The following is a 24,710-nucleotide window of genomic DNA, read 5'->3' as shown; positions in this document are numbered from 1 at the left end:
TCTGTACCTTCTGCTCAATTTTGCTGTGGACCTAGAACTGCTCTAAAAAATGAAGCCTGCTAAAAAAAGAAAAGGAAAAGCTGACCTGCCTAAGATGGAGCAGATGAACATGTGCCTCTCTGGCTCACTTTTTCTCTCTACATAGATCATCCTCCATTTATCCTCTACTTATTCTAGCCTAACCTCCTCACTGAAGCCCCCAACTCCTGAGAAAGAGCCCAGCTCCAGGGTCCCATAGCCCAGTGTGGGCTGACAATATTATTGTCAGTGATTATGACAATATTAGAGGCTTTACACCCTACGTTGTGATCAACTATTCTGTTGTTTGGTGCTCATGAATCACAAAAATCCTGGCTTGTTCCTTGCCATATTCCCAACCCCTAGTGTGGTATGTGGAACTCTATAGGTATGCGATGAAGTTTGCTGAATGACTGAATGAGCAAATGAATGAATGATCTTGCCACTGAGATTAACATCAGATGAAGTGTGTTGGGAAGATGGATGGATAAACTGGCTGAACTTCTCCTTTTACATGTATACAGATATTCCTTAGAGTCATTGTTCCTCCACTCTCTGAGGCATGGGAATCGAGGGAGGGCCTCATTTATTCAATCTATTATTGTGGTCCATACTCTGAATTGATACATTAATCACTTCCAGTCCTACTAGACAAAGGAATCAATGGATAGTGCCATCTGAAATATTATACTAACAGCAACTATGAGGAAATCAGAAGCCACACTAGGTATTTCAAACGAGGGGATTTAATGCAGGGAATTGATTACACAGGTTTGGTAAGGCAGAAGGAGGGCCATTGAGATAACCCAGATGTTAGTAAACACAGGAAGCAGCTACTAACCTTAGGGCTGGGGGAACAAAAGGGAAGAGATGGTGTTACCAGAACCTAGAAGCTTTGACGGGAGACCCCCCACGGCTGGTGCCTGGCCCTCTCTGGGGGCTGCTGCGCGGCTGCTGCTTGGGCTTCTGAGGGGGGCGCTGCTTGGCTGGTGGTGTTCGGACCTCTGGGCGGGGGCGTGGCTGACGCTCAGACCTCGGAGGGGACCGTGGCTTGGCTGGTGCTTTGACCACGGCGGGGGGTGCAGCTGGCTGTTTCTTGGGCTTCTGAGGGGACGTTGCACGGCGGCTGGTGCTGAGAGGGCCAAAAGAAGCTGGAGGCTGGAGCCATGGCTCTCCTTTGCTGCTTAAGGGATGCTGACAGGAGCTGGAAACAGGAAGGCAGGCCCTGCTCCCCCTCCCACCTTCCAATCTCCCTCCAGTACCTTCCAACAGCAGAACCTAATGGGGAGCTGACTGCTAGGGGCTTGGGGAGAAGAGCAGTTTGCAGAGCCCCAGCCCCAGCATCACAGAGTAGGAAGCCAGGGCTTGGAGCTGAGAGATAACAGGCCAACACCCAGCCCCGTGCTGAGTGGGCAGTGCAGACCACTTACCTGGTCTTCTGGCAGGCACAGCAGATCCAGTCCTCTTCTTTCTTCTGGTAAAAGCAGCCACTTCTACAGATGCTGTATTTCCGATCCACAATCTCACGTTTGGAGTTGAGGAAGGTGAATGGTGGGCAGCAACGTATGACGAAGTGCTCGGAAAACTTTTGGTTCTTGGAGAGTCTGGGACCCTCCTTAGCCGTTTTCTGACTCATCTCACTGGAAATCATCCATAAAACAGCACATCAGGCGAGGGAGCTTTCTACTCAAGGAACCCATTCCCGGCTATTCCCATAGTCCAAGCCAACATTCAGGGTTGTCCTAAATCCTGAATTTGGAAGATCAATTTCCTGCCCAACTCAATTGAAAAGAACTAAATTAAGTGTTTATTAATTTTTATTTGTGTATTTTTAATCATATTTTCTGAAAATTAACTCTTTTTTCTCTTATGTTTTAGTGACCCGTTTAGAATAGGAAAAATATTACGAAACCAAACTTATCCCTGGCAAAATAATATTATAGATTTAGGAAAGGCTTTTTCTCTAAAAAGCAAAAGAATATATTGTTATTAAAACCATAATCACTATTCATACAAAAAAATACTACACAACAACGAAAAAGAACAAACTACTGATACACACAACAATATGTTTGACTCTCACAAACATAATGTTGAACAAAAGAAGCCAGTGCAAAGGAATACGAGCTGTATGATTCAATTTATACGAGGTTCAAAAACAGGCAAAAGTAATCTAATCTATAGCACAAGAAATCAGAACCTAATTATGTTTGGAGAAGGTGGGCTCTGACTAAGAAGGGGCATGAGGGAGCCTGCTAGGGGCTGAGAATGTTCTGGATCTTGATCTGAGAAGTGATTACACAGATGTGTGCATATATAAAAATTTAGTGAGCTGTACACTTAATTTTTGTGGATTTTACTCTTTACCTCAGTTAAAAAGGAGGGGGAAGGGCCAGCCCCATGGCTTAGTGGTTAATTGCACGCACTCTGGTACTGGCGGCCCGGGGTTCGGATCCCGGGCGTGCACCGACGCACTGCTTCTCCGGCCATGCTGAGGCCGTGTCCCACATACAGCAACTAGAAGGATGTGCAATTATGACACACAACTGTCTACTGGGGCTTTAGGGAAAAAAAAGGAGGAGGATTGGCAATAGATGTTAGCTCAGAGCTGGTCTTCCTCAGCAAAAAGAGGAGGATTAGCATGGATGTTAGCTCAGGGCTGATCTTCCTCACAAAAAAAAAAAAAAAAAAAAAGGAGGAGGAAGAGAGGCAGAAGGGACTAAAGAGAATTTGAGTCTTGAAAAAATTCCAAAAGGGATTAAAAAACTTAATTACTCCAACATCCTTTCTAGGAATGTGACAAATGCAGAAATAGTCCTGCCTAACACTCCAAAACACTGAAGCTCCTGGGGCTTAAATGACTATTAATCAACAAGAGTCAACAAATATACATGGGTGATGGACATATGCTGGACGCTGAGAATGTCCCTGCTCTCAGTAAACTCAAGGTCAAGTTGGAGACACAGATGTGCAGTATGTGATTACAAAACAGCAGGATGTCCACCAATGGAAGTATGTACCAAGTTCAAGGAAAGCACAGAGAAGGAATGGATTCTTTGAAGACAGAAAATATGACCTAGGTTTGTAAGGATGAATACATTAAAAACAACTAAGTTACTCTGAGGGGATATTTTAAATTTTTTGTTTTTTGGTGTGATTGTCTTCTATTACAGATAGAAATAAGGGCTGAGGAGCAAGTTGAGTGCAGTTATGAAAAAATACATATTTTGCACTTCAGTTTGTGAGAGCCCGAATTATGTGTTGCACCTGTTACGTGTGTTGCAAGTGTTCTTTCCCCATGTTTCACCTGCATTTATCATGCAAAATAATTAATTTTTATGTGATTAAGATTCTTAGTTCTTATTCAGGGTTTTACATGTTGGTTGGGAAGGTCTTTCTCACTCTATCTGCTTTTAAACATACTCATGTAGTGTACATCCCATTGTAAAAGAAAATCCTCTCTGGATCACACTTACACATCTCTTTTCCTCCCTATAACTTCTCCTCTCTACAGGCAAAGTTTCTGAAAAATTGTCAACACTCTTTTTCTCCATTTCTACATCTCCTCCTCCTCAGTGCATCCAATCCAACTTCCATTCCTTTCCTCCCAAAGAAAAATGGTTTTCCACAGCTCCCCAAAGACCTCCATCCTGCTAAACCAGTTGTCTTCTTATTTGATCCCTCTCTCCATCTAAATTCTTCCCTTTCCTGTCACACCACATTCTCCTAGATTCCTTCCTCTATCTCCATCCATTTCTTCTCAGTTTCTCTTTTAGGGTCATTTGCTTTATCCAAAACGTTTAATGTTCGAGTTATTCAAGGTACAATAAATACTAAATAATTATTAGGGTTACCTTCACCCATTCTATTCAGCATTTATTATACACTTAGGTTGTGCCAGGCACAGTGCTCAGCTGCTATAGTGGACACAAGCTGAATCATGCTTAGTCCAGTCCTCAAGAAACTTATCCAGCAGCTGGGGAGACAAGCAAGGATGCATATAGTGTATTAATGGCCACAAAACCCATTTATTGAGCCCAATATGTACAAGTTCTTGAGGGGGTTGAAGGGATGGATCAGATAAACATCTCGCTGACAATGAGTCACAGTGTAGATGGAGAAATGTTACACAGATGTCAGTAAGTGCAACACAAGAAAAGAATGCTCTGGAACATGAGAATGTGCTGATAAAATGGCATTGAGTCCACAAGAGAGGGGGCTATATGTGGGCTGGGGAAGCAGGGGAAACTTCATGGGTAGAAACATTTCATCTGGCCCTAAGATTTGGACAGTCAGAGATGAGGAATGGTTAACACCAAAGCAAAAATACAGAGGGGTGAATTACAGTCCCTCTGAAAGCCCACCCTGTCTGCAGTGCAATGTGGGAGAGCAGATGGTGCTCATCACACAGGTGACGAGTTGGGACAGGAGTTACCTGTCACTGTGAAGGATCTAGCCCCGCTGGCTGGACGCATGGTCATACCATCAGCCAATCAGAAGTCTCAACAGACGAGAGCGGGGGAGATCATCTCATTGGTCTGGTACACCATGAGTTTCAGGTGCTCGGGACATCCATGTGGACATGGGCATCCAGAATTCGGGAGCTAGAGCTGTCATCTTGAGAGTCCTTCCCCTCAGGGAAGAAGCACAACTTTGGGAATGACCTGAATGAGGAGCCAGACCAGGGAAGGCTCCCAGGAGGAGGAGTGGCCCTACTTTCAAGCTGCAGGAAGAGGGGCCAGGGAAGAAGGAGCAGCAGGTGCAGTCAGAAAGGCAGGAGGAGTGAGTAGTAGCTTCTTAAAAGAGAAATTTCCAAATTTGCAGGAGGAGGAGATGGTCAGCAGTGTCCAAAGAAACCTTTCGTGCAAACAGGCAATTTTAGACCAACAAGAAGCTAAGTTTGATTTTTAGGGTCTGAGTCATTGTAAGACTTTAAAGATCTGCCAAACCCCTACCCAACTCCTACACATGTGGCAAAGTTCAGCCCAAGTTTCTCCTCCCATGGACAACAATGAAATGAAACACTCCAGGGCCAGCCTGCCGGACTCATTTCTTTAGGCTCCCAGCACATGGAGATGATGTTACTCAACTTTTCACAGGCAACTCAGACACCCCCAATTCCTCCAGCCTTCTGGGGTCATCTTTTCCCAAATGGCTCAGACACTCATCACAAATAACAGAAAACCTAGCACTCATCCCCCCAATTTTTTTTTTTTTTTGGTGAGGAATATTGGCCCTGAGCTAACATCTGTTGCCAATCTTCCTCTTTTTGCTTGAGGAAGATTGTCCCTGAGTTAACATCTGTGCCAGTCTTCCTCTATTTTGTATGTGGGACACTGCCAAAGCATGGCTTGATGAGTGGTGTGTAGATCCACACCCGGCACCTGAACCTGTGAACCCTGGGCTGTTGGAGCATGGGAACTTAACCACTACACCACCAAGCAAGCCCCCCAAATTTTTAAGAATGACTAGCATGGGGTAAAAGAGAGATTTTGTCTCCTGTAATTCTGAATTCCTGCTCTGACTGAATTCTCAATTCCCACCCACCTAACGTAATGCCTGGGCCCCCTCTGTGCCCATCCAGATGCCCCACCCAACCATCACTTCCTCCAGCACATCAGGGGAGAGTTCTCAAATTCTTATTCTATGACAGTCTTTCTTCATTCTCCGCCTTTCCCACTATGTCCAGCAGGGGACAGCCCCACCTCTTGTTACCCATCATGTGTGGTCCTAAAGCAAAAAAACAGTTGTCTTCCCTGGAACCCTGACATTCTTCTAGGGCAACCAGCTAAAAATTCATTGAGCTTTAAAATAACATTTTTCCCTTTCTCTTAGTAAAATGTTTATAGTCTGTGGAAAGGCTCTGGCCACTAACTATTTCCCCTGGTAGTTTCCCTTGGCAGAAGAAATAGTGTTCAGCTGGGATGCATGGTTCATTGGTTATATATACTGCCTCTCCAACTCTTTGCCCCACCTCCTGCTCCAGTTTAGGAATGCTAGGCCCCAAATGCTTAACAAGAGCAATATACACACGAGTCATCTTTCCCCAACACTCCAGGCTTACTAGTTAAATTTAACTGTAGCTACAGGCAGATGACTAACAGCAGAGGAAAAAATTCACATTTGCTAAGCACCTGGTGCATAGTGGTTGCTTTATGTACTTTACCTGGTTTTTATAATATGACATTATCATCAACAAATTAAAGATGAGCGAGACTAAGGAACATGACCAAGTTCATAAAGCCAGTAAAAGGCAGACAGGGGATTTGAATCCATGCCTGTGTGACTCCAACATCTGTGCCATTTGAGCAGGTCCAACGCTCTCTGTGCCTCCTGTGCTCAGCCCTCCTCTCCAAGGAGCAGGAGTCCAGGCCCTGGGCCCAGAGTTTGGGGGACTAGAGATAGGCCCAGGGATGAGAAAAGCCTGCATAGATGCATGGGTCTATGTCGTAGGGTGAAAAAGACTAAAAGTTGGGGAAACAGTGCACTGAAGAAGGAAAGGTAGAGAAAGAAATTTGGAGACATCACAAGGTATGGTGGCCAGGAGCTTCCTGGCAGAGCAATAAGACTCATAGTGGAGGACTAGAATGTAAACTCAGAAAGGGTGCTGAAGGGAGTGTTACACACGGGTGCTTCCTCCATTCCTCCCCCACCACTCCTTAGTAGGTTTTAAAATCTATATTCACTGTTGAAAATTAGAAAACTCAGGGCCGGCCCAGTGGCATAGTAGTTAAGTTCACATGCTTTGCTTTGGCGGCCCAGGGTTTGCAGGTTTGGATCCTCAGCACGGACTTATGCACTGCTCATCAAGCCATGCTGTGGCGGCAACCCACATACAAAATAGGGGAAGATTGGCACAGATGTTAGCCCAGGGACAATCTTCCTCAAGCAAAGAGAGGAGGATTAGCAACAGATGTTAGCTCAGGGCCAATTTTCCTCACCAAAAAAAAAAGAAAGAAAGAAAATTAGAAACTTGGATGAATGAAAATAAAAATTCCTAAATTTTTATCCCATAGTTAACCACTTGTAAAATATTTGAACATTTTTTTCTTTAGGAATATTTACGTGTAAATATATAGTTAATAAAAAGTAGGACCATACCTTACATACTGTTCAAATTTATATACTTGGACAATCATTCGTTTTTTTAACTTTTATGGATATAGACATAATGTTATTCTTTTATGCATCTTCTATAGCATTCTTTTATGGCTTTTAAAATCTATGATAAATTTATAGTTATAGCCCCTTTTGTATTTTATAGCATATATTTGGATCTTCTCTCATTTTTCATGATTAATATTTTGAGAACTTATCTAGTTTATTATTCTTTTCAAAAACAAGCTCTTGTTTTTCTTGCATTTGCTCTTTGTTTTCTAGTTCATTTGCATTTATTATTTCTTTTCTTCAGTTTTCTTTAGGTTTATGTTCTTATTCTTTTTCTCTATTCTTGAGTCAATCACTTCTCACATATGCATTTATGGCTATAATTTTTCCATTAAGTACAACTTTAGCTATGTAACAAAAGTGTTAACATAAGTTTTTCACTTCGCTTGATTTTAAATATAGATGAGTTCTTTGATTCATTAATTATTTTTTAAAATCTACTGTAAAATTTCCAAGTCTATGGAGTTATTTTTGTTACTTTAACTTCCAATTCTAATGCATTCTAGTCAGAGACAGTGGTCTGTATGATAATAGTTCTGACATTTGTTGAGATTTGCTTTATGGCGTAGTTCATAGTCAATATTTTTAAATGTTCCATGGGTGCCTAAAAAGATTGTGTATTTCCAGAAACAATTTGGAATTATCTAGTGAAGATAAACATGTGCACAAACTGCAGTTTAGCAATCTATTCTTGGGCACAGCAGCCATCTTGGATCATGGCTCAACCTTGCAGATGAAGCCACATGCTGGAGCACAAATGCCTCGAGGAGCCTGAATCTTTGATAACTGTATGAGCTGCTCTTCCAGGCCTGGGCTCTTGAACCATTAGCACCTTTTACATGAGAGACAATCAAACTTCCACCTTGTTTAAACCACTATTATTTCAGTTACAAATAATCAAACCAATTCCCAATTAATATACTTGGTTTCCTCATCTAAATGAGGGTGTTATAGTCAGCTCAGGGTACTACAACAAGATACCATAAACCAGGCAGCTCATAAATGACAGAAACTTATTTCTCAAGCTCTGGAGGCTGGGAAATCCAAGATCAAGGAGCCAGCAGATTCAGTGTCTGGTGAGGGCACCCTTCCTGGTCCATAGATGTCATTCTTCTCACTGTGTCCTCACATGGCAGAAGGCACAAGGGAGCTCTCTGTAGTCTCTTATAAGGGCAATAATCCCATTCATGAAAGCTCCACTCTTATGACCTAATCACCTCCCGAAGGCCAGCCTCCTAATACCATCACATTGGAGATTAGATTTCGACATATGAATTTTGGAGGACACAGACATTTAGCCCATTATAGAGAGGAATAACAAACAATAATACTTAACTCAGAGGACCTTTGAAAGTATTAAATAAAGTAGGTAACGAACTTAGTACTGTACCTAATGCAAATAACTTGCTTAATAAATTCCATTTCCCTTTCACTAAGAACTCATTCAAATGACCTGTCTAATTCTACTGAATTTTTCAGACATGTTCTCTATGTATCTCACTGTGTATCTCTGATGACATTTAATTCAAGCATTAATTACATCTTTATTTGCTTTAGTGACTAAAAACAAATCACTATAAACAACTACATGATGTTTTCACAAAAGATGCCACCTAATTGCAGAGCAAAGGTAATTATGAACTGTCTGGCAGGATGAAAAGAAAAATAACTGAATCTGAAACTCTAAAATATAATCTTCTCTAGACTTTCCAGATGTTTCCGTATACTTTTAACTAACGAGGAGAGAAAGTGAGGCAGGTATTTGATGAAGGAGGAAGAGGAAGTGAGGGAGAAGAAGCAAAGGGAGGAGAACAAGAACCTTCCCCCACTATTTATTGAGCAGCTACCATGTTTCAGATGCTTTATATCTATTATTTCTAATTTTCCAAATAACCCTTCCAGGTAGTCCCTACTGTCCTCATTTTAGAGATGAGGAAAGTGAGGCCTGAAGAAGCTAAGCAAACTCTCCAACACCATGTAATAATAATAAAATAGCAAACTCATAACAGTCAATATGACTAGTTGACTACCCACTATCCACTCTCCCCTTCTTCCATAACAAACCTTGATTTTGTTTGGCAGTGTGATATGCCCAGTTCGATATATACAACTCCCCATGTGACCACTTTCTGGCCACTGAGACGTAGGCAAAAGTCCTTGGGGAGGTTGACTTTTCTTCAATAATAAGACTTTTATTAATGAAGGGGTTCTCCCCTAGTGAGTGCACCCAGCCCAACCCAGCTGTCCCCGGCCCCCAAGAGCTGAGTTTATGTCAAGCCTTCAGACTTTGTCCCATAGGGCTCCCTCCCACCCAACAATTACACAATTTACAATTAAATGTCTGCCTCCACAGCCTTGAGCCTCAGCCCAAAGCCAAGTCACTTCTTCGGGAGGCTTTCCAGAGTCTTCTCTCCCTGCAAGGAGAAATGATCACTCCTCCCTCTTTCACACCCTGAACTTGTGTGCTGTTTGCAATTCTAGGAAAGTATCTGGAACCTTTAGGGTCACCCTTACTATTTCACTGTCTCCTAAAATTTTCTGTCCTCAGAGCCTGTTCAATGCCTGATTCAGATCAGATGTTCAGTAGATGCCTGATTAAAATGAGAGAGAGAACAAAGAGTGTCTCTCACAACTGCTGCGGGGGCCCTCAGCCTGTCGCTGCCTGTCTCCAGATGCTCCCTACCAGTCCCACAGCCCCTCAGGGACCTCTGCTCTGGCTCAGGCAACAGGGTCTGTTCAATGAAAAAGGCAACACATGAAGAGACCTTTCCAACTGACCTTGAAAGTTATAAAACTGGGCTCTTTGGGAAAAAAAAAAAAAGACTTTGTGAACCCACTATACCTTTTACTAATTGATGCAAATTAATTAGCAAGCTTTAATCAATACATACATTTAATTACACATTCTGGAGATGGCACTAGCATCTCCACATAACGACCAGTGTCATGGGTATCTTTTAACACGGCCTCACTATTCCCTAAGGAGACTGCAGGTGGACATTAGAGCCCTGAACGCAAAATGGATTTTATTCCTTCTATCCATTCTTTCTTCATTTCTACCATCTTATTTAAAAGACAGTTGGGATATGAGGTAATTATTTTTTAATAGACATGACATGTGGCCCTTAGTCCTGGGCAGTCCTCTAGAAAGGAAAGACAATGCAAGTAGTAAGTTGACATGTTGCAGCCCGGGCACTCCTTCACATCTACATGGGACCACAGGAAGCCAAACGTGGAAATGGGTATAGGTCCTGCAGAGTGAAGTGTGGATGAGGGTCAATATTTGGGAAACAGAACAGCTCTTCAATTCTTGTCAGTCAGGTCCCTCAGAACCATGAGCAAGGGCCTGCCCTTGTTATAAAGAACTTCAACAGGAGGCAAGGCTTTACCCTGACTATCCAGGACTTGAACCCTATGTGAGAATGCTATTCTGGCTTCAGATATCAAAACTCCAAAGGAAGATGATGATCAGTCCCAAGACCTCTTAATATATTATATGGATTAGGGAATGGGATGGTTAATACACACTTGGGAAAAAATTTTTAAGTTAACAAGCACAGCAAGAAATTTCAGATTTATTCAAACTCAGCTTAGTTGTACCAAAATAAAAAACCATAACTTTTTCATTTCTCTATAATTGTATATTTGATGCAATATTACAAGCCCATCCCATTCTGAATATTGGCTGAGAAAGGAAGGGGAAGGGAGAGAACAACCAAACCTCTGAATTTATATTGCCTTGGTCACTTCTGGCATAAACTATCTCTTCCTAACAAGCAGTCAGTTAAAGTTCAGTTCCTTAACAGAACTATTCCTTTTATTCCTTCTCAAGGTGAACGAGTGTGGGGAAGCCAAGAGTCCTCACAGCAATGAGGGAAGGGATGGCTGGCGTGGGTGGTGTCCTCCGCTGCTGGACTCACCCATGGGGTGCCTCATCTGTTCTCACGGGTCCCCTTGGCATGAATGACACATGTTACTGCTGACCACTTGACCCCAACAAAGCCATCAGTGTCCCTACTCAGATGCCTCCTATTCTCATCTAGCTGTCCTCTCAGCTCATACACATCCACTCTAGGTCACTTCTGGTTCCCATGCATACCGTGCGCTACATGTGGGGAATCAAGAGCCCTATCTTGGGGCCATTGGCCTAGACAGCTCCCCAACCAAAACTGTGCACCTACCCCTGGGCCACATTGGATGTGGCTGAAGGCAGGCCTTCCCCAGGGGTTTGAGCCTGTCCCCACTCTTCCTGTTGAAGTGTATCACAAGCACCCACCACCCCTCATACCTACACACACAATTTCAAACATATCTGAATGTTTCTACAACACCATACCACATCCCCACCATGATTTTGCAGTTTCACCTGAAGAAAAGAGAGAACATGGATGTCTGCCTCCTTAGCTTTCCCTCTCTCTCTCCCCCTTGAACGTGCTCCATAGGACACAGAGTTCACCCGTAAATTCACAAAGTGGAGAAGCTTGAGCAAACATGCTCTTCCTAGGCCTTTCCTTTCCTTTTCCCAACTCCTTCCTTTACACGGCATTAATTTCTCATTAAAACCCACACTGCCACCCTCTCTGCCTTCAAATGATTAGGAATAACCGTAAGGAAGAGATGGAAGTGACCAGGAACTGCAGTTTTTGTACATTGGCTTTGAGAACGAGATAAAACGTCTAGCATTTAAGATAATTATTTCAAAGCGGGGAGAATTAACTTCAAGCACCTAAAATACCTATAAATCTTGAATGAATTTCTGTTAAACCTTGCCTCCAGTTCATAATTTAATATTTATTCTCTGAAAATCAAAGTCCTTGAGAACAATAAAATCTTTTAACCTTTCATTCTATGAGAGGAGACAGAAATAAAATACATTTTTAATAATAATGTAAGAATACAGATGAAAAATAGTAAATGGAATTTTACTTGCTGGTAGGAACAGAGCGTGAGAGTGGTAGGAATACCCAAACTTAATTTCTGCATATTTCCCAGAATAGGGAGATGGTCTTCCAAGAAATAGCCAGAACAGAAAAAGTGAAGCATTCATTATTCTATATATTTCTTAAAATCAAGCTCGCTTATCAAAGGAGAGAAGACGGGTGAGGGGACCTTGGCATTTTTGTGAAAATACAATGTAACAGTACGTCTTTGATTTTTATTAAACTATTAATGTACTTATAATTGATTAACCATGGAAATATTAGGTAATCATTTGAAGACCAACTGGATATTGGGCAGCCATTTTTTTTTTTTTTTAGATTTTATTTATTTATTTATTTTTCCCCCCCAAAGCTCCAGTAGATAGTTGTATGTCATAGTTGCACATCCTTCTAGTTGCTGTATGTGGGACGCGGCCTCAGCATGGCCGGAGAAGCGGTGCGTCGGTGTGCGCCTGGGATCCGAACCTGGGCCAGCATCAGCAGGGCGCACGCACTTAACCACTAAGCCACGGGGCCGGCCCTAGGCAGCCATTTTAAAAGGTGCTTATACGGGCCGGCCCCATGGCTTAGCGGTTACGTGCGCGCGCTCCGCTGCTGGCGGCCCGGGGTTCGGATCCTGGGCGCGCACCAACGTACCGCTTCTCCGGCCATGCTGAGGCCGCGTCCCACATACAGCAACTAGAAGGATGTGCAACTATGACATACAACTATCTACTGGGGCTTTAGGGGGAAAAATAATAAATAAATAAAATCTAAAAAATAAAAAAATAAAAAATAAATAAATAAAAGGTGCTTATGAAGAGGTTGTACTGACATAAGAAAATACTTCTGTAATATCAAGTGAAAGCAGCAGGAAGCTAGACTATTTATTGCATGGCATCAACTCCAGGTAGCCAGCCATCCCAGCTGAAGCCAGCTGAGAGTCAATGCAGCAGTCTATATCAAGAGAGCTCCCAGCTCCCTCAGGTACCTTCAGACACCTCCAGAGGTAGCACCTTCAGCAGGGGGCTGGGGCAGGAACCGGGGGGCCCTCAGCAGGGGAAGAGCCACATGCTCAGACCCTGCCTTGAACAGATGAGATACCGGCACTCTGGAGGCTTCCGAGAAATCTTAGGGCTTATCTTCAGGCTGGTGAGGGCCTTCTGAACTGTCAGTGGGAGCTATTGAGCCAGTTTGTGACCGCAGTGGACCCCACTGACAGAGAAGGCCAGGATATCAGGCTACTTGTTTAAAAAATATACACAGAAAAAGACTGAAGGTAAATACAGTCAAATATAATACTAACTCTCAGCCATTCATTCAAACATTTACTGAGCCTACTAAGTGCCAGTGGTGAAGAAGACAAGGAAGGTCCCTATACTTACAGAGTTCAGGCTACAGGGAAGGTACTTTAACAGATCATCCCATGAACAGTATAGTCCATGTATAATTAAAATGTGATTAGGCTCCTGGGTGCTAGGAGAGAATACAACAGCAAGACAAATTTAGATTGAGGGGCTAAGAGGAATTCTCAAAGAAGTAATATTTAATTTGAGATCTGAAAGATAAGTGGGAGCATTCCTTTCATTAGGGAGGAGAAATTTCCAGACAGAAGTCCTTGAGACTTGATGTGCTCGAGAAACCAGAGAAGAGGATGTAGCTGGAGCATCATGAGTCTGGAGGGTGAGATGTGGCCAAGAGGGTACAGGGCCTTGAAGGTGAGCTAAAGAATAGGAAGAATAGGAAGGCATTGAAAGATCTTAACTAGAGGAGATAAGTTTTCCTATTTATGTTCCATGAAGATCACTCAGCCTTCTTGCAACATAGATTGGAGTGAAGCAAGAGTGGATGCAAGGACACCAGTGAGAGAGGACAGGGCCTTGAGCTAGGGCAGTGGCAGCGGAGGTGGATCCTGGAGGCAAAATTAATAGGACTTGAGGATGAAATAGATGTGAGGTTCATTGGAAAGGATAAGGCAAGGATGACTGCTGGGCTTATGGCTTAAGCAAATGCCCAATGGAGCAATTTACTGAGGTGGGGAAGGCTGTGAGACAGGGGAGTAAGGGTACAGTTTTGGACTTTGTTTATTCAATAAATATTAATTGAGCACCAACTATGTGCCAAACATGCTAAATCTGAGATGCCTGTGAGGATCTAGTCCTGATGATGCCACACTGTAGACTGCTCTGTACTGGAAGCATTAGCATATGGATCAAAATTGTTAAGGGTCAGAGTATAGAGTGAGCGATAGAGGAAACCCAATGAACAGGACATGCAGATGGACTGAATGTAAGCAGGAAGGAGAGGACAAACAGGGTTTTTCCCAGAGAAATTAGTTAGGTGATGGGTCATTTTACTAGGATGGGAACAAGTTTAGGGATAGGGGAAGGGAAGAATCCAGAGCTCAGTCTTAGGCATGTTGTTTGAGAAACTTGTGAAGCCTCCAAGCCGTGAAAGGATGTGATTGGCCACATGGGTCAGGAGATCTCGAGAGAGAGAGGGTGAGAAATAAATGCAAGTGTACTTGACATGGAGTTGAGATTTGCAGCCAAGAGAATGTAGGAGAACACCCAGGGAGAGAGGGAGTATGGAAAAGAATAACTGGAAAAATTGTATTCACAGTAGCAACAAGAATCCTGAGATACCTAGAAGAAAAGAGAAAATTAAAATGTGTAAATCTTTGTGGAGAAAAAATTCAAAACTTCAGTGAAAGCATAAAAGAACATGTGAATAAATAAAAGGAAAAATTGTTCATAGATGGAAAAGGTCTATATCATAAAGATGCAATCTTTTCCAAAATTAATTCATAAATTCTATGCATTTCTTACTAAAATCACCAAAAATCTTTTGGAACATGACAAACCAATCTGATGAAAAAGCAAAGGACTAAGAATCACCAAGAAAAGAAAATTCTGAAAAGTATAACAGGACTTTTCCTACCAGATATCAAAACATATTACTAAGAGATAGTAATTAAAATAGTTGGCACTGGCCCAGCAATAGACAAGTAGACCAGTGGGGAAAAAAATAGAACCCAGAAGCAAATCCATCTATACAGGAGAACTTGATGTATGATAGAGATGTTATTACAAATCAGTAGAGAGAAGGTGGATTTGTCAACATACGATGTTGATATAATTAACTTTCCAGGTGATATAATTGACTACATCAAAATAAAAAACTAGTGTACATCAAAAGACACCATAAACATGGTCAAAAGATAAGCAACATTGGGAGAATACAACACATATAACATACAAAGAATTACTATCTGGAATCTTTAAAGAGCTCCTGTAAATTGATAAGAAAAAGACAACCCCAGAGAAAATTGGGCAAATGATTTGAACAGGTAATTTACAGAAAAGAAAGCAGTAGATGACTCATAAGCTTATAAAAATACATTCAAACTCATCAATTATCAGAAAGATACAAATTAAAACAACAATTAGATATCATTCCACAAGCATCACATTGGTAAAAGTTAAATAGCCTAACATCAAACGAAGTGAGGAGGTAAGCAAACAGGACAGCTCACGCACAGCGGGTGGCCATGTAACTCGGAAGAGCCATCTGTGAGGGCAAATTGGCAGTATGTGGTAAAACTGACAGTGTGCATGTAAAGGACCAGGAATTCCACTCCTCAGGGTTTATCTTAGAGAGATCATAGTACACGTGCACAGAGAGGTGCGTACAACAATGTTAACTGCAGCTTCACTTGAAAAATCAACAAAAAACACAAAACATAAACCAAATCTTCATTAGAGAAATGGATAAAGTGTGGTAAATTCATGCAATGGAATTCTGTGCAGCCATTTAAAAGAATTAACTAGATCTCTATACATGGACCTGAACCCTCTCTCAAAAAACATACTGTTGAATAAAAAAAGTTGAAGAAATGAACAGAAGATAAAATAAAGACTCTGTGTAGATACATCTTTGACAATGTCTATCTTATCACAAAGAACTCTATTATGTATTTATTATTTGTTTATTTTTGTCTCCCTCATGAAAATACAGGCTTCACGAGAGCAGGCATTTTGTTCCCATTCTATCTTCAGAGGCTTCTAGAGTTCTCACACATAGAAAGCCTTCAATAAATATTAGTTATTGCCCTGTTTTTGTTTGTAGATAACATATGTTTGTGTGACCTTTTTGCCATGATTTTTATCCAAAGGTATAATATGTATACCTTATTTTTTCATTTGACAATGTGTCTTTCCAAAGAGAACACAAAGAGCTTCCTCATTCCTTTTTATCTAAGACTCTATTGTAAGGGGGCATCGTACATTACTTAACTAGTCTCCCATAAGTGAAAAGTTTGGTTGTTTCCCACCTGTTATCATTACAAATGAATAGTGAATAAAGTTGTGCATCCACCATTTCACACATGTGCAAATATCTGAGGGATAAATCTCTAAAAGTGGGATCACTGGGTCAAAGAATCTATTCACTTGTAATTTTATGGATTTTGATAGATTTTTCCAACTAGCTCTCCATGAGGTCTACACAAATTAACATTCTACAAGCAAGGTATGATAATGCCCATTTTCTCATCACCTCAACAATAAAGTGGGTCATTAAACCCTCAGATTTTTGCCAATGTGATGGGTAAAATGTTTCATAATATCAACTAAAGATGGTAAATCCCAAAATGGTTTAGATTTGGAAAGTCTATAAGTATGGTTTACCATATTAACAAATTAAGGAAAAAATATGATCAATAATAGATGCTAGCAAAGCATTCAATAAAATTCAATACCCATCCATGATAAATACTCTTAGCATAGGGGGAAGGGAAGGGAATGCCTTTAACGTTACAACAAACTAGCTACCAAAATATCTACAGTAACAGCTTACTGCTGGTGAAATCTTAGAAACATTTTCATCCAAATCAGACACCCCAAGAAGGATGCTATCTATCATTACTACTATTCAACAGTGCACTTGAAATCCTAACCAATACAAAAAACAAAATCAAACAAAAAACTATGAGACCCTATAAGGTGCTAGAAGTAAAAAGAAAGTCCAACAAGATTTCTGGACCTAATATCAATATACCAAAACCAAAATCACTTCTATAGATCAGGAAGATCCAATTAGAAAATGTAAAATAAAAGAAGACATTCACACTGACCACAAAACAATAGGACATCTACTGGTAAAAATATATATGATGAAAGAAATGCAAGACCTTCATGAAGAAATTTGCAAAGCCTTTTTCAGGGCTGCAAAAGAAATAGTCAGTATCACAAGTAGGCTGAATATTCCTAATAAATCTGTAAATGTAATGCAATTCCAATAAATATTAGATTTTGATGTAATTGACAAGACAATCCAATAGTTCTCATGAAACTATAAAGGACCAAGACAATTTTGAATAAGAATAGGGTCTTGCCCTACTAGGTTCAACACTCATCATAAACTACTAGTTAAAACAGCAGCATATTGGCTTGGAAATAGACCAACAGATCAATGGGACAGAATAGAAAGCCCAGAAACAGACCGACATATGTACAGCAGTATGGTTCATAATAGAGGGGGCTTTTTTTTTTTTAATTTTGTGAGGAAGATCATTCCTGAGCTAACATCCATGCGAATCCTCCTCCTTTTTTGCTGAGGAAGACAGGCCCTGAGCTAACATCTATTGCCAATCCTCCTCCTTTCCCCCCCCCCTTTTTCTCCCCAAAGCCCCAGTAGATAGTTGTATGTCATAGTTGCACATCCTTCTAGTTGCTGTATGTGGGACGCCACCTCAACATGGCCAGACAATCAGTGGGTCGGTGCACGCCTAGGATCCGAACCCGGGCCGCCAGTAGCTGAGCGCACGCACTTAACCACTAAGCCATAGGGCTGGCCCTGGCATTTTTTTTAAGGGATGAAGTACTCAAAAGACAGACAAAATGAAAGTAGACCAAAGACCCCAATAAGAATAATAACAGCAAACATATGTCACGAGATACAAGCCAGGCACTATTCAAGGGCTTTATGTATTTAACTCATTTAATCCTCACAACCTCTCAATAGCCCGGTTTTATAAGTGAGTAACCCGAAATACAGAGAAGTCAGATGACTGACAGGAGGACACAGAGCTAGTAAATGGAGGCCCCAAGATCCCAACTAAGGTAGACTAGTCTGTATTCCTGACACCTGCGGCTTCTAACACACCAGAGTGAAGAGGAGGGAGCTAACCAAAAATTATGATTTTATAGAATAAAAGATACCATGAGGATACAAGTTAAAAGAACTGTGCCAATATAGAAGAAAATATACGAACACATAAAAGCATAAAGTTTTAATAATCAGAATGTCTAAAGAAAAAAACCCTATAAATTAAAAAAAATAGAAAAACAGGAAAATAATAGAAAAAGAAGAATCTTTAAAAGCCAGTAATCATATACAAATATGCTTAACTCTGCAGGACTCAAGGAAAGGGAAATGACAACAAGGAAACGTCAATTCACGCCCATTTCAACTGGCCCAAAAAGAAAAAACAATTACATTGGCGAAGGTGGGGGAATGGCAGCCAATCAGGGGAGGGGCGCTTGGGCAGAACCATTCAGGAAACCTGGACGGGACTGGAGCTCGGCTGTCCCAGGCTGAGAGCCCCAGGCTGTGAGTAGGACGCCCACAACTTCCTCCAAGTGAGGAATGCACACGGGTGCTTTGTCAGGAGCTGTTTCTGAATAAAAACTGGGGGTTCAATGGTTCCCCTCCAGGCCGGGGCTTCTATCACGTAGCACTACCACATCCTTCCTAAGGCTGCTCAGCCCCAACTCCTCTGCTATGAAAAACATAACCACTGCAGAGCAAATCCATTCCACAGTCACCACCTCCCTTAGAGACCTTTAATAGTGTCTAAAACCTTCCTAATTCTCTCCCAGGCCAAAGGCTAATGCTTTCCTCTGAGTGTAGATTTACAGAGTAAAAGACAACGGCTTCCATGTTGATCAGTCCACAGCTGCAAAAACCTATGCAGGAAATGAACTTGAGTTGTAACTACTACATGCCATCTCTAAGGATATCTTTATCCACTTGTCTCCTTAGCAACCAATATGTTTACAAATTAGTACAATGAATGTTGAACAGTAGATTCTTGTTGGGGAACCAGTTCAGGGTAATGGAAAACTTCATACAGAGATTTATTTTGAATCAGGGTGCTTTTCCACAGAGAGGAATATCTTGCCAAAATACTGATTTGGGGACTTAACAAGGCTATGAAAAAATGACAGCATAAGGGGGTCCTGATTGTCTTGGAGCTGACAACCCACATGGTGAGACAAAACAAAGCCCTCATTGCTTTGCTTGGTTCCAGGCAACAAGGACAAATTAGAGCGGTCCAAGGACCACACTGCCCACACGACTATCTCACAGACTTGTGCAAAAGCCCTTTGTGACTGAACAAACTCTACCCACTACCCAACTGCAGCTATCCTAGGGAAGGAAAGAAGTGTCACCCAACGTTGGTATCCTTAGCGCACAGGTGATACATTTAGCAAGTGTTTTAGGAGTAAAAACCTTGCTTATATAGTGGAGCCAGATAAACAGGTAAGAAGTACAGTAATTTTCTGAACGTAATTTTAATAACATGACATTCTTCATTTTCTTACATCTAAAATTACACAGTACCTTGTTTTCGCTTATGGACACATGAATTTACACTAGAATTGTGTGTGGATGAATAATTCCATAATTTTCTCCAGGTAGGGGGCAAGAGGATCCAGGAAAGGGAAGCAAAGGCCTGAGTTTGTCTCCTGTTTATCCATTCCCCTGGCCAAGAACTTCAGAGGCTCTCCTCAGCTACAGAGCAAAGTCCTTGCTTCTTAGTTTAGGTGGCACACAAGACTCCTCATGATTTGGTCCCTGCCCTGCCATCCATTGTCTTCCAATGGGTACTCTGGGGATCTCAGTTCCCACACACAAAATTTGGAGATGGACATCCCACTGTTGGGTTTTGCGGTCCAGTGACAAGCTGGATTTGATGCTGCACTGGCAGAAACATCTCTCCTGAAACACTGAGGGTGCCCCAACATGAAAGCAGCACAAAAAGAGTCAGTTTGGTCTATTAAGCCAGAGAACAGATTCACAATGAGTCATAAGGACAAGAGGTTTAAGTTGCCAGAGAGTGAAGTCAACAGCTCAAGATAGGAACAGGGCACAGAAGGCAAACAAGCAAGTCTGAGGCCAGTTTGAGTGGACCCGGGCAGAGGGCTCCCGCTCACGCCTAGCTTTCCCGTCTATGTCCCACCGCTGCCCCTCACTGCCATAGGTCAGAAACATCATCCTATGATCAAAAGATGAACCTTTGGGGGCCAGCCCAGTGGGGTAGTGGTTAAGTTCGCATGCTCCGCTGCAGTGGCCCAGGTTCACAGGTTCGGATCCTGGGCGTGGACCTACGCACAGCTTATCAAGCCATGCTGTGCCAGGTGTCCCACATAAAATGGAGGAAGATGGGCACAGGTGTTAGCTTAGAGCTAATCTTCCTCAGCAAAAAGAGGAGGATTGGCAATGGATGTTAGCTCAGAGCCAGTCTTCCTCACCAAAAAAAAAAAAAAAAAAAAAAGATGAGCCTTTGAACACACTGTTCTCTTTTCCTGGAAATCCTTGTCTCTATCACGCTTGTGTGGTGAACTCCTATTCATCCTAAACAGCTCAGCTAAGGTCTCACCTTGTCAAAGTCTCCGCTCCTTCTCTGGGCGATCTCTGTAATTTCTACAGACTTCTATTGGCAGACATATCACACTACTTTATAACAGTGTGGCTGTATGTCTGTGATCTCAGCTTGAACTCCTTGAGGGAAGGGCTTCTGTCTGAATCTGCAGGGTTCTGCTGTGCCCTCCATTCAGAGAATGAGTGTTAACTGTGATTGAATTGTAGTGTCTTTAAAATCCCCAGGTACTTCTATTCCCCGGGATGTTATGTAGGACTTGGGCTGCTTTTGTCAGATTCCCAGCAGGGCTATTTTAAGAATTAAGGTTTTAACATAAAGTGGTTTCTCCACAGAAAGTATTATTTTTTCAAAGTGTGCTAAGTTTTATTATTATTATTATTATTATTTGCCTTTCTTAATCTGCTTGTGATGTAAGAAATAAGAGTTGTGTGTTTCTACTTCTCTATGAAAATGATGGGATTTTGAATGTATACGTATGTAGGTTAACTACATCCTCTCTCTTGTAATTCTTCCTGAAGGATGGAAAAGGCAACCAATCTTCCAGATTTGCATTGTCTTAAAGAAAACCTTAAATGTTAATTTGGCCATGGTCATAGCAGGGGGCTAAAGGGGAGAACTTAGATTACCTGATGGGCTGATTTATTGCTCCTCTGACAGCTAGTGGAAGGTGAGAGCTGCCAAGCTGCCTTGGGTTCTCCAAGGGCGTCAGTCTCGGGGAGACAAAGAGACCAGACCAGAGATAAGCTAAAATAAGCACTGGATTGTTGACCACCCCTTTTCCTGAATTTTGTGTCCAAGGTCACCATCTGAGTCACCCAATATCAGTTACACTGGTAGACTTCCTCAGTTGGATGAAATGCCACTTATATTTGCTCCATTTTGCAATTTATATGGCTCCATCTTCATATTTACCATATTATGTTGAAATCATTCATCTATTCAAAAAAACACTGGAGGAGTAGTCAAGGGTGATTTCAAGGCACATAGTTTGAGCAACTAAGTGGGTGGTAGAAGCATCTTCTGGAGGAGAAGTTTTGGGAAAAGAGGCAGAATCATGAGTTCAATTTTAGATGCGTTGGAGTTGGGGTGTTAGAGGGGCATCTAGATGGAGATATCAACTGGAAAGTTCAGAGGAGAAGTCTGAGCAGGCGATAGAATTTGAAAGTTGTTGGAGTATAGGTGGTAACTGAAGCAAAAGGGATGGGCAGGATTGCCTTGGTGGCAGAATGTAGAAGGAGAAGAGGGTATGACTTTGCCTTGGGGCTCTCCCACATTTACAGGTTAGGTGGAAGAGGAGTGATTGGCCAAGAATAAGGAGAAAAGTCAGAGAGGTAGGAGGGAAACTAGGAGCGTGTGGTATCATGGAAACCAAGAGAAGGAGTGTTTCAAAAGAGAGAGTTGTCAAATTTGTAGAATGATTCTGAAAGGTGGTATGATATAAGGATATAAAGAGTACATTAGATTAAGCGATACAGAGATAATCTATGACTTTAACAAGAATTATATCCAAGGAATGGTTGAAACAGGAATTAGATTAGATAGCTTGTGGAGGGAATAGGGGCTGAGGAGTTGGAGAGAGAAACTATAGGCAACTCGGGCCAGAAGTTTGAGACTGAAGGGGAGGAGAGTGGTGGTAGCTAGAGAAGCATGTGGTTTCCAGAGGTTTTTGTTTTTGTTTTTGAGGGGGGTGGAGAGGGCAATTGGTTGGTTGGTTGATTTGTTTTTTGTTATGGTGAAAGCATGTGTTAAGTGCTGATGGGAAGGCTCTAGTAGAGAGGAAGAGATTGAAATAAAATCAGAAAGAGAGACAATAATTAGTATTCTTGAGGAAAACCTGAGGAGATAGAAAGCGGAGCACAGGTAGGATTGGCCTTTGTTGGAAGAGGAAGTTCCCATCCAGCAGCTTTCGTTTATCCATTGAAATAGTAGATAAGGTTATCAGCTGAGAATGAGAGAGTTGAAGATTTGAGAAGAATAGAATGGGTTCAAAAGAGATTTTGCAGAAATTCGGAGACCAAGCTGCCAGGTAGTTTTGACTGCCTGGTTGAGGTCACTGCCCATTACTCTGTAGTGGTACCAATTACCCCCAATGTGTTTTTCTCCAGTTGTTCTCAGCAGCCTAGGTGCAGACATGGAGAAGCAGATAGGTTCATCCATGGTTGAGATTTGCCAGAGAATTTGCAATAGAATAATTGAAATTATGGATCTTAGAATCTATCCATAATAGGAAAAAAATAGAAGGTAGAAAAGGGTGATGAATAGATAGGTGAATGGATTCATAAATGGATGGAGAAGTGTAGGGGCAAGTGAACTAGAAGTACCTAGTGGAAGAATAGTTGTAGTGGGGTACTTAACAAAGCAAGTTGAAAGAAAGGAAGGTTGTGAATGAGATCCTAGATGTTTGCATTATTTGATTCAGAGATGTGGTAGTTTCAAGTATTGACAAGTTCCACAGCATGTCAATGGATGGATGAGGCAGAATGCATAGTACATGGGCTTGCCAAAGGTGGACAAATTGGGCTTAGGTCATATTCCTCTGATGCAGAGAAATGTTTTTTTTCAAATTTCTACTCCCAAAACCTAGAATACTGTGAAACATCTGGAATAGTTTTTAAAAGTGTTTAACTCTTATTGAAAGTTTGATTGCTCAGTCTTTTTCTGATTCTGCATTCTACTTTGACGTTCACTGGAATAGTGAATAGTGCATTCACATAGACATTAAAGTTATCTAGGTTGATGGATGGAGTTGGAATGGAGAGAGAATAGGAGCGTGGTAACAAAATCATCATTGAAGGAGGAGGAGTGACTGGGAGGTCAGGTGAAGGCTGACACAAGGAATGGAGCACAAGTTTCAAGACGTGGAGGAATAACTAGAGAGTGAAGGAGTAGTGGCCTGAAAGTGTCAATGGGGAGGACACTGATCTGACTCTCAAATCTGGAGCTACGTGGAGTATAAAATGGCCCCCATTTGAGAGACTGACAAGTGAAGACTTGTTCCCAGAAGAGTGGCTGGATTCAGTTAAGACAGAGATGGACTGAATCTCCTGAGCAGAGTTTAAGGATAAAAGGGAAGGAAATTTCTTTTTCATGGAATGGCTGTTTCACTGTGCATGGCACGTGGGTTTGCCAAAGGTGGATGAATGGTGGCTTAGGTCATGGTCCTTCTGGTGCAGAGAAATGTTCTTTTCAAATTTCTACTCCACAAACCTAGAATACTGTGAAACACCTGGAAGAGTTTTTTAAAGAGTTTAACTCTTATAGAAAGTTTGATTGCTCAATCTTTTGCTGATTCTGCATTCTACTTTGACATTCTGAATACAACATTCTGAATCACTGTACAATAATCTAGATGCAGATCCAAAAGAGTATAAGAGATTCATTTGTACCTGTATTTTCATCCATACACATCTGGTGATTAGATCTTTGTTATGAGCTTGTCTTGGTATCATTTGCTTCTTTTTTTCCTAAAAGTAAAGCAGTAGAATGTGTTCCAGTTAATTTACTGTTTTGGTTAATTCAAGTGTGTTATACACAGGGGTTCACTCTCACAGTTCTAGGAAGGATCAGGATGTTTGATCTAGGTGCTGTCTGTCCGTTGGAGGCGACGGAGAGGACATAATCACAAAATCACATCCAAGCTTTTTAAAGCCGATTTTATCATTATAGAGGAAAAATGCTATATGTCCAGTTAATTCACTGTCATTAAGTAAAAAGTCTTTAGTAATTTCTCTTAGAAAATCTCATCTCTACAAACCTGATTTTTGCTTATAACACTAATAAATGAAATTTCAGAATCTGGCTCTAAAAATGCAAGTCTTTGCAATTAAGTAAAGCATCTAAGAAAGGAGTTGAAAGAATGTCTTCCTCACCTACAGCTCTGGAAGAGAAATGTGTTTTTTGCATTATAAACTTGATAAAGGAGTCCAATTTGATAAGGC

The 24,710-nt window shown here is 41.6% G+C and overlaps 1 protein-coding gene across 1 annotated transcript; it reads right to left on the bottom strand.

Moving 5' to 3' along the window:
• Positions 1 to 763: 763 nt before the first annotated feature.
• MOBP (myelin associated oligodendrocyte basic protein) lies at positions 764 to 24,216 on the bottom strand. Its single transcript, XM_004419540.3, has 3 exons — positions 24,159 to 24,216; positions 1,449 to 1,658; positions 764 to 1,150 (listed from the first exon to the last, which is right to left on the bottom strand). The coding sequence occupies exons 2-3, from the start codon at positions 1,652 to 1,654 to the stop codon at positions 895 to 897; spliced, it is 462 nt and encodes a 153-aa protein (XP_004419597.1). The 5' UTR covers positions 1,655 to 1,658; positions 24,159 to 24,216; the 3' UTR covers positions 764 to 894.
• Positions 24,217 to 24,710: the final 494 nt, after the last annotated feature.

Source organism: Ceratotherium simum, chromosome 5 (genome assembly GCF_057802395.1).
Source record: "Ceratotherium simum simum isolate JZ-2026a chromosome 5, ASM5780239v1, whole genome shotgun sequence".
NCBI lineage: Eukaryota > Metazoa > Chordata > Mammalia > Perissodactyla > Rhinocerotidae > Ceratotherium > Ceratotherium simum.
Note: the sequence above shows the minus strand (reverse complement) of the source record. Positions and strands in the feature narration are given on the sequence as shown.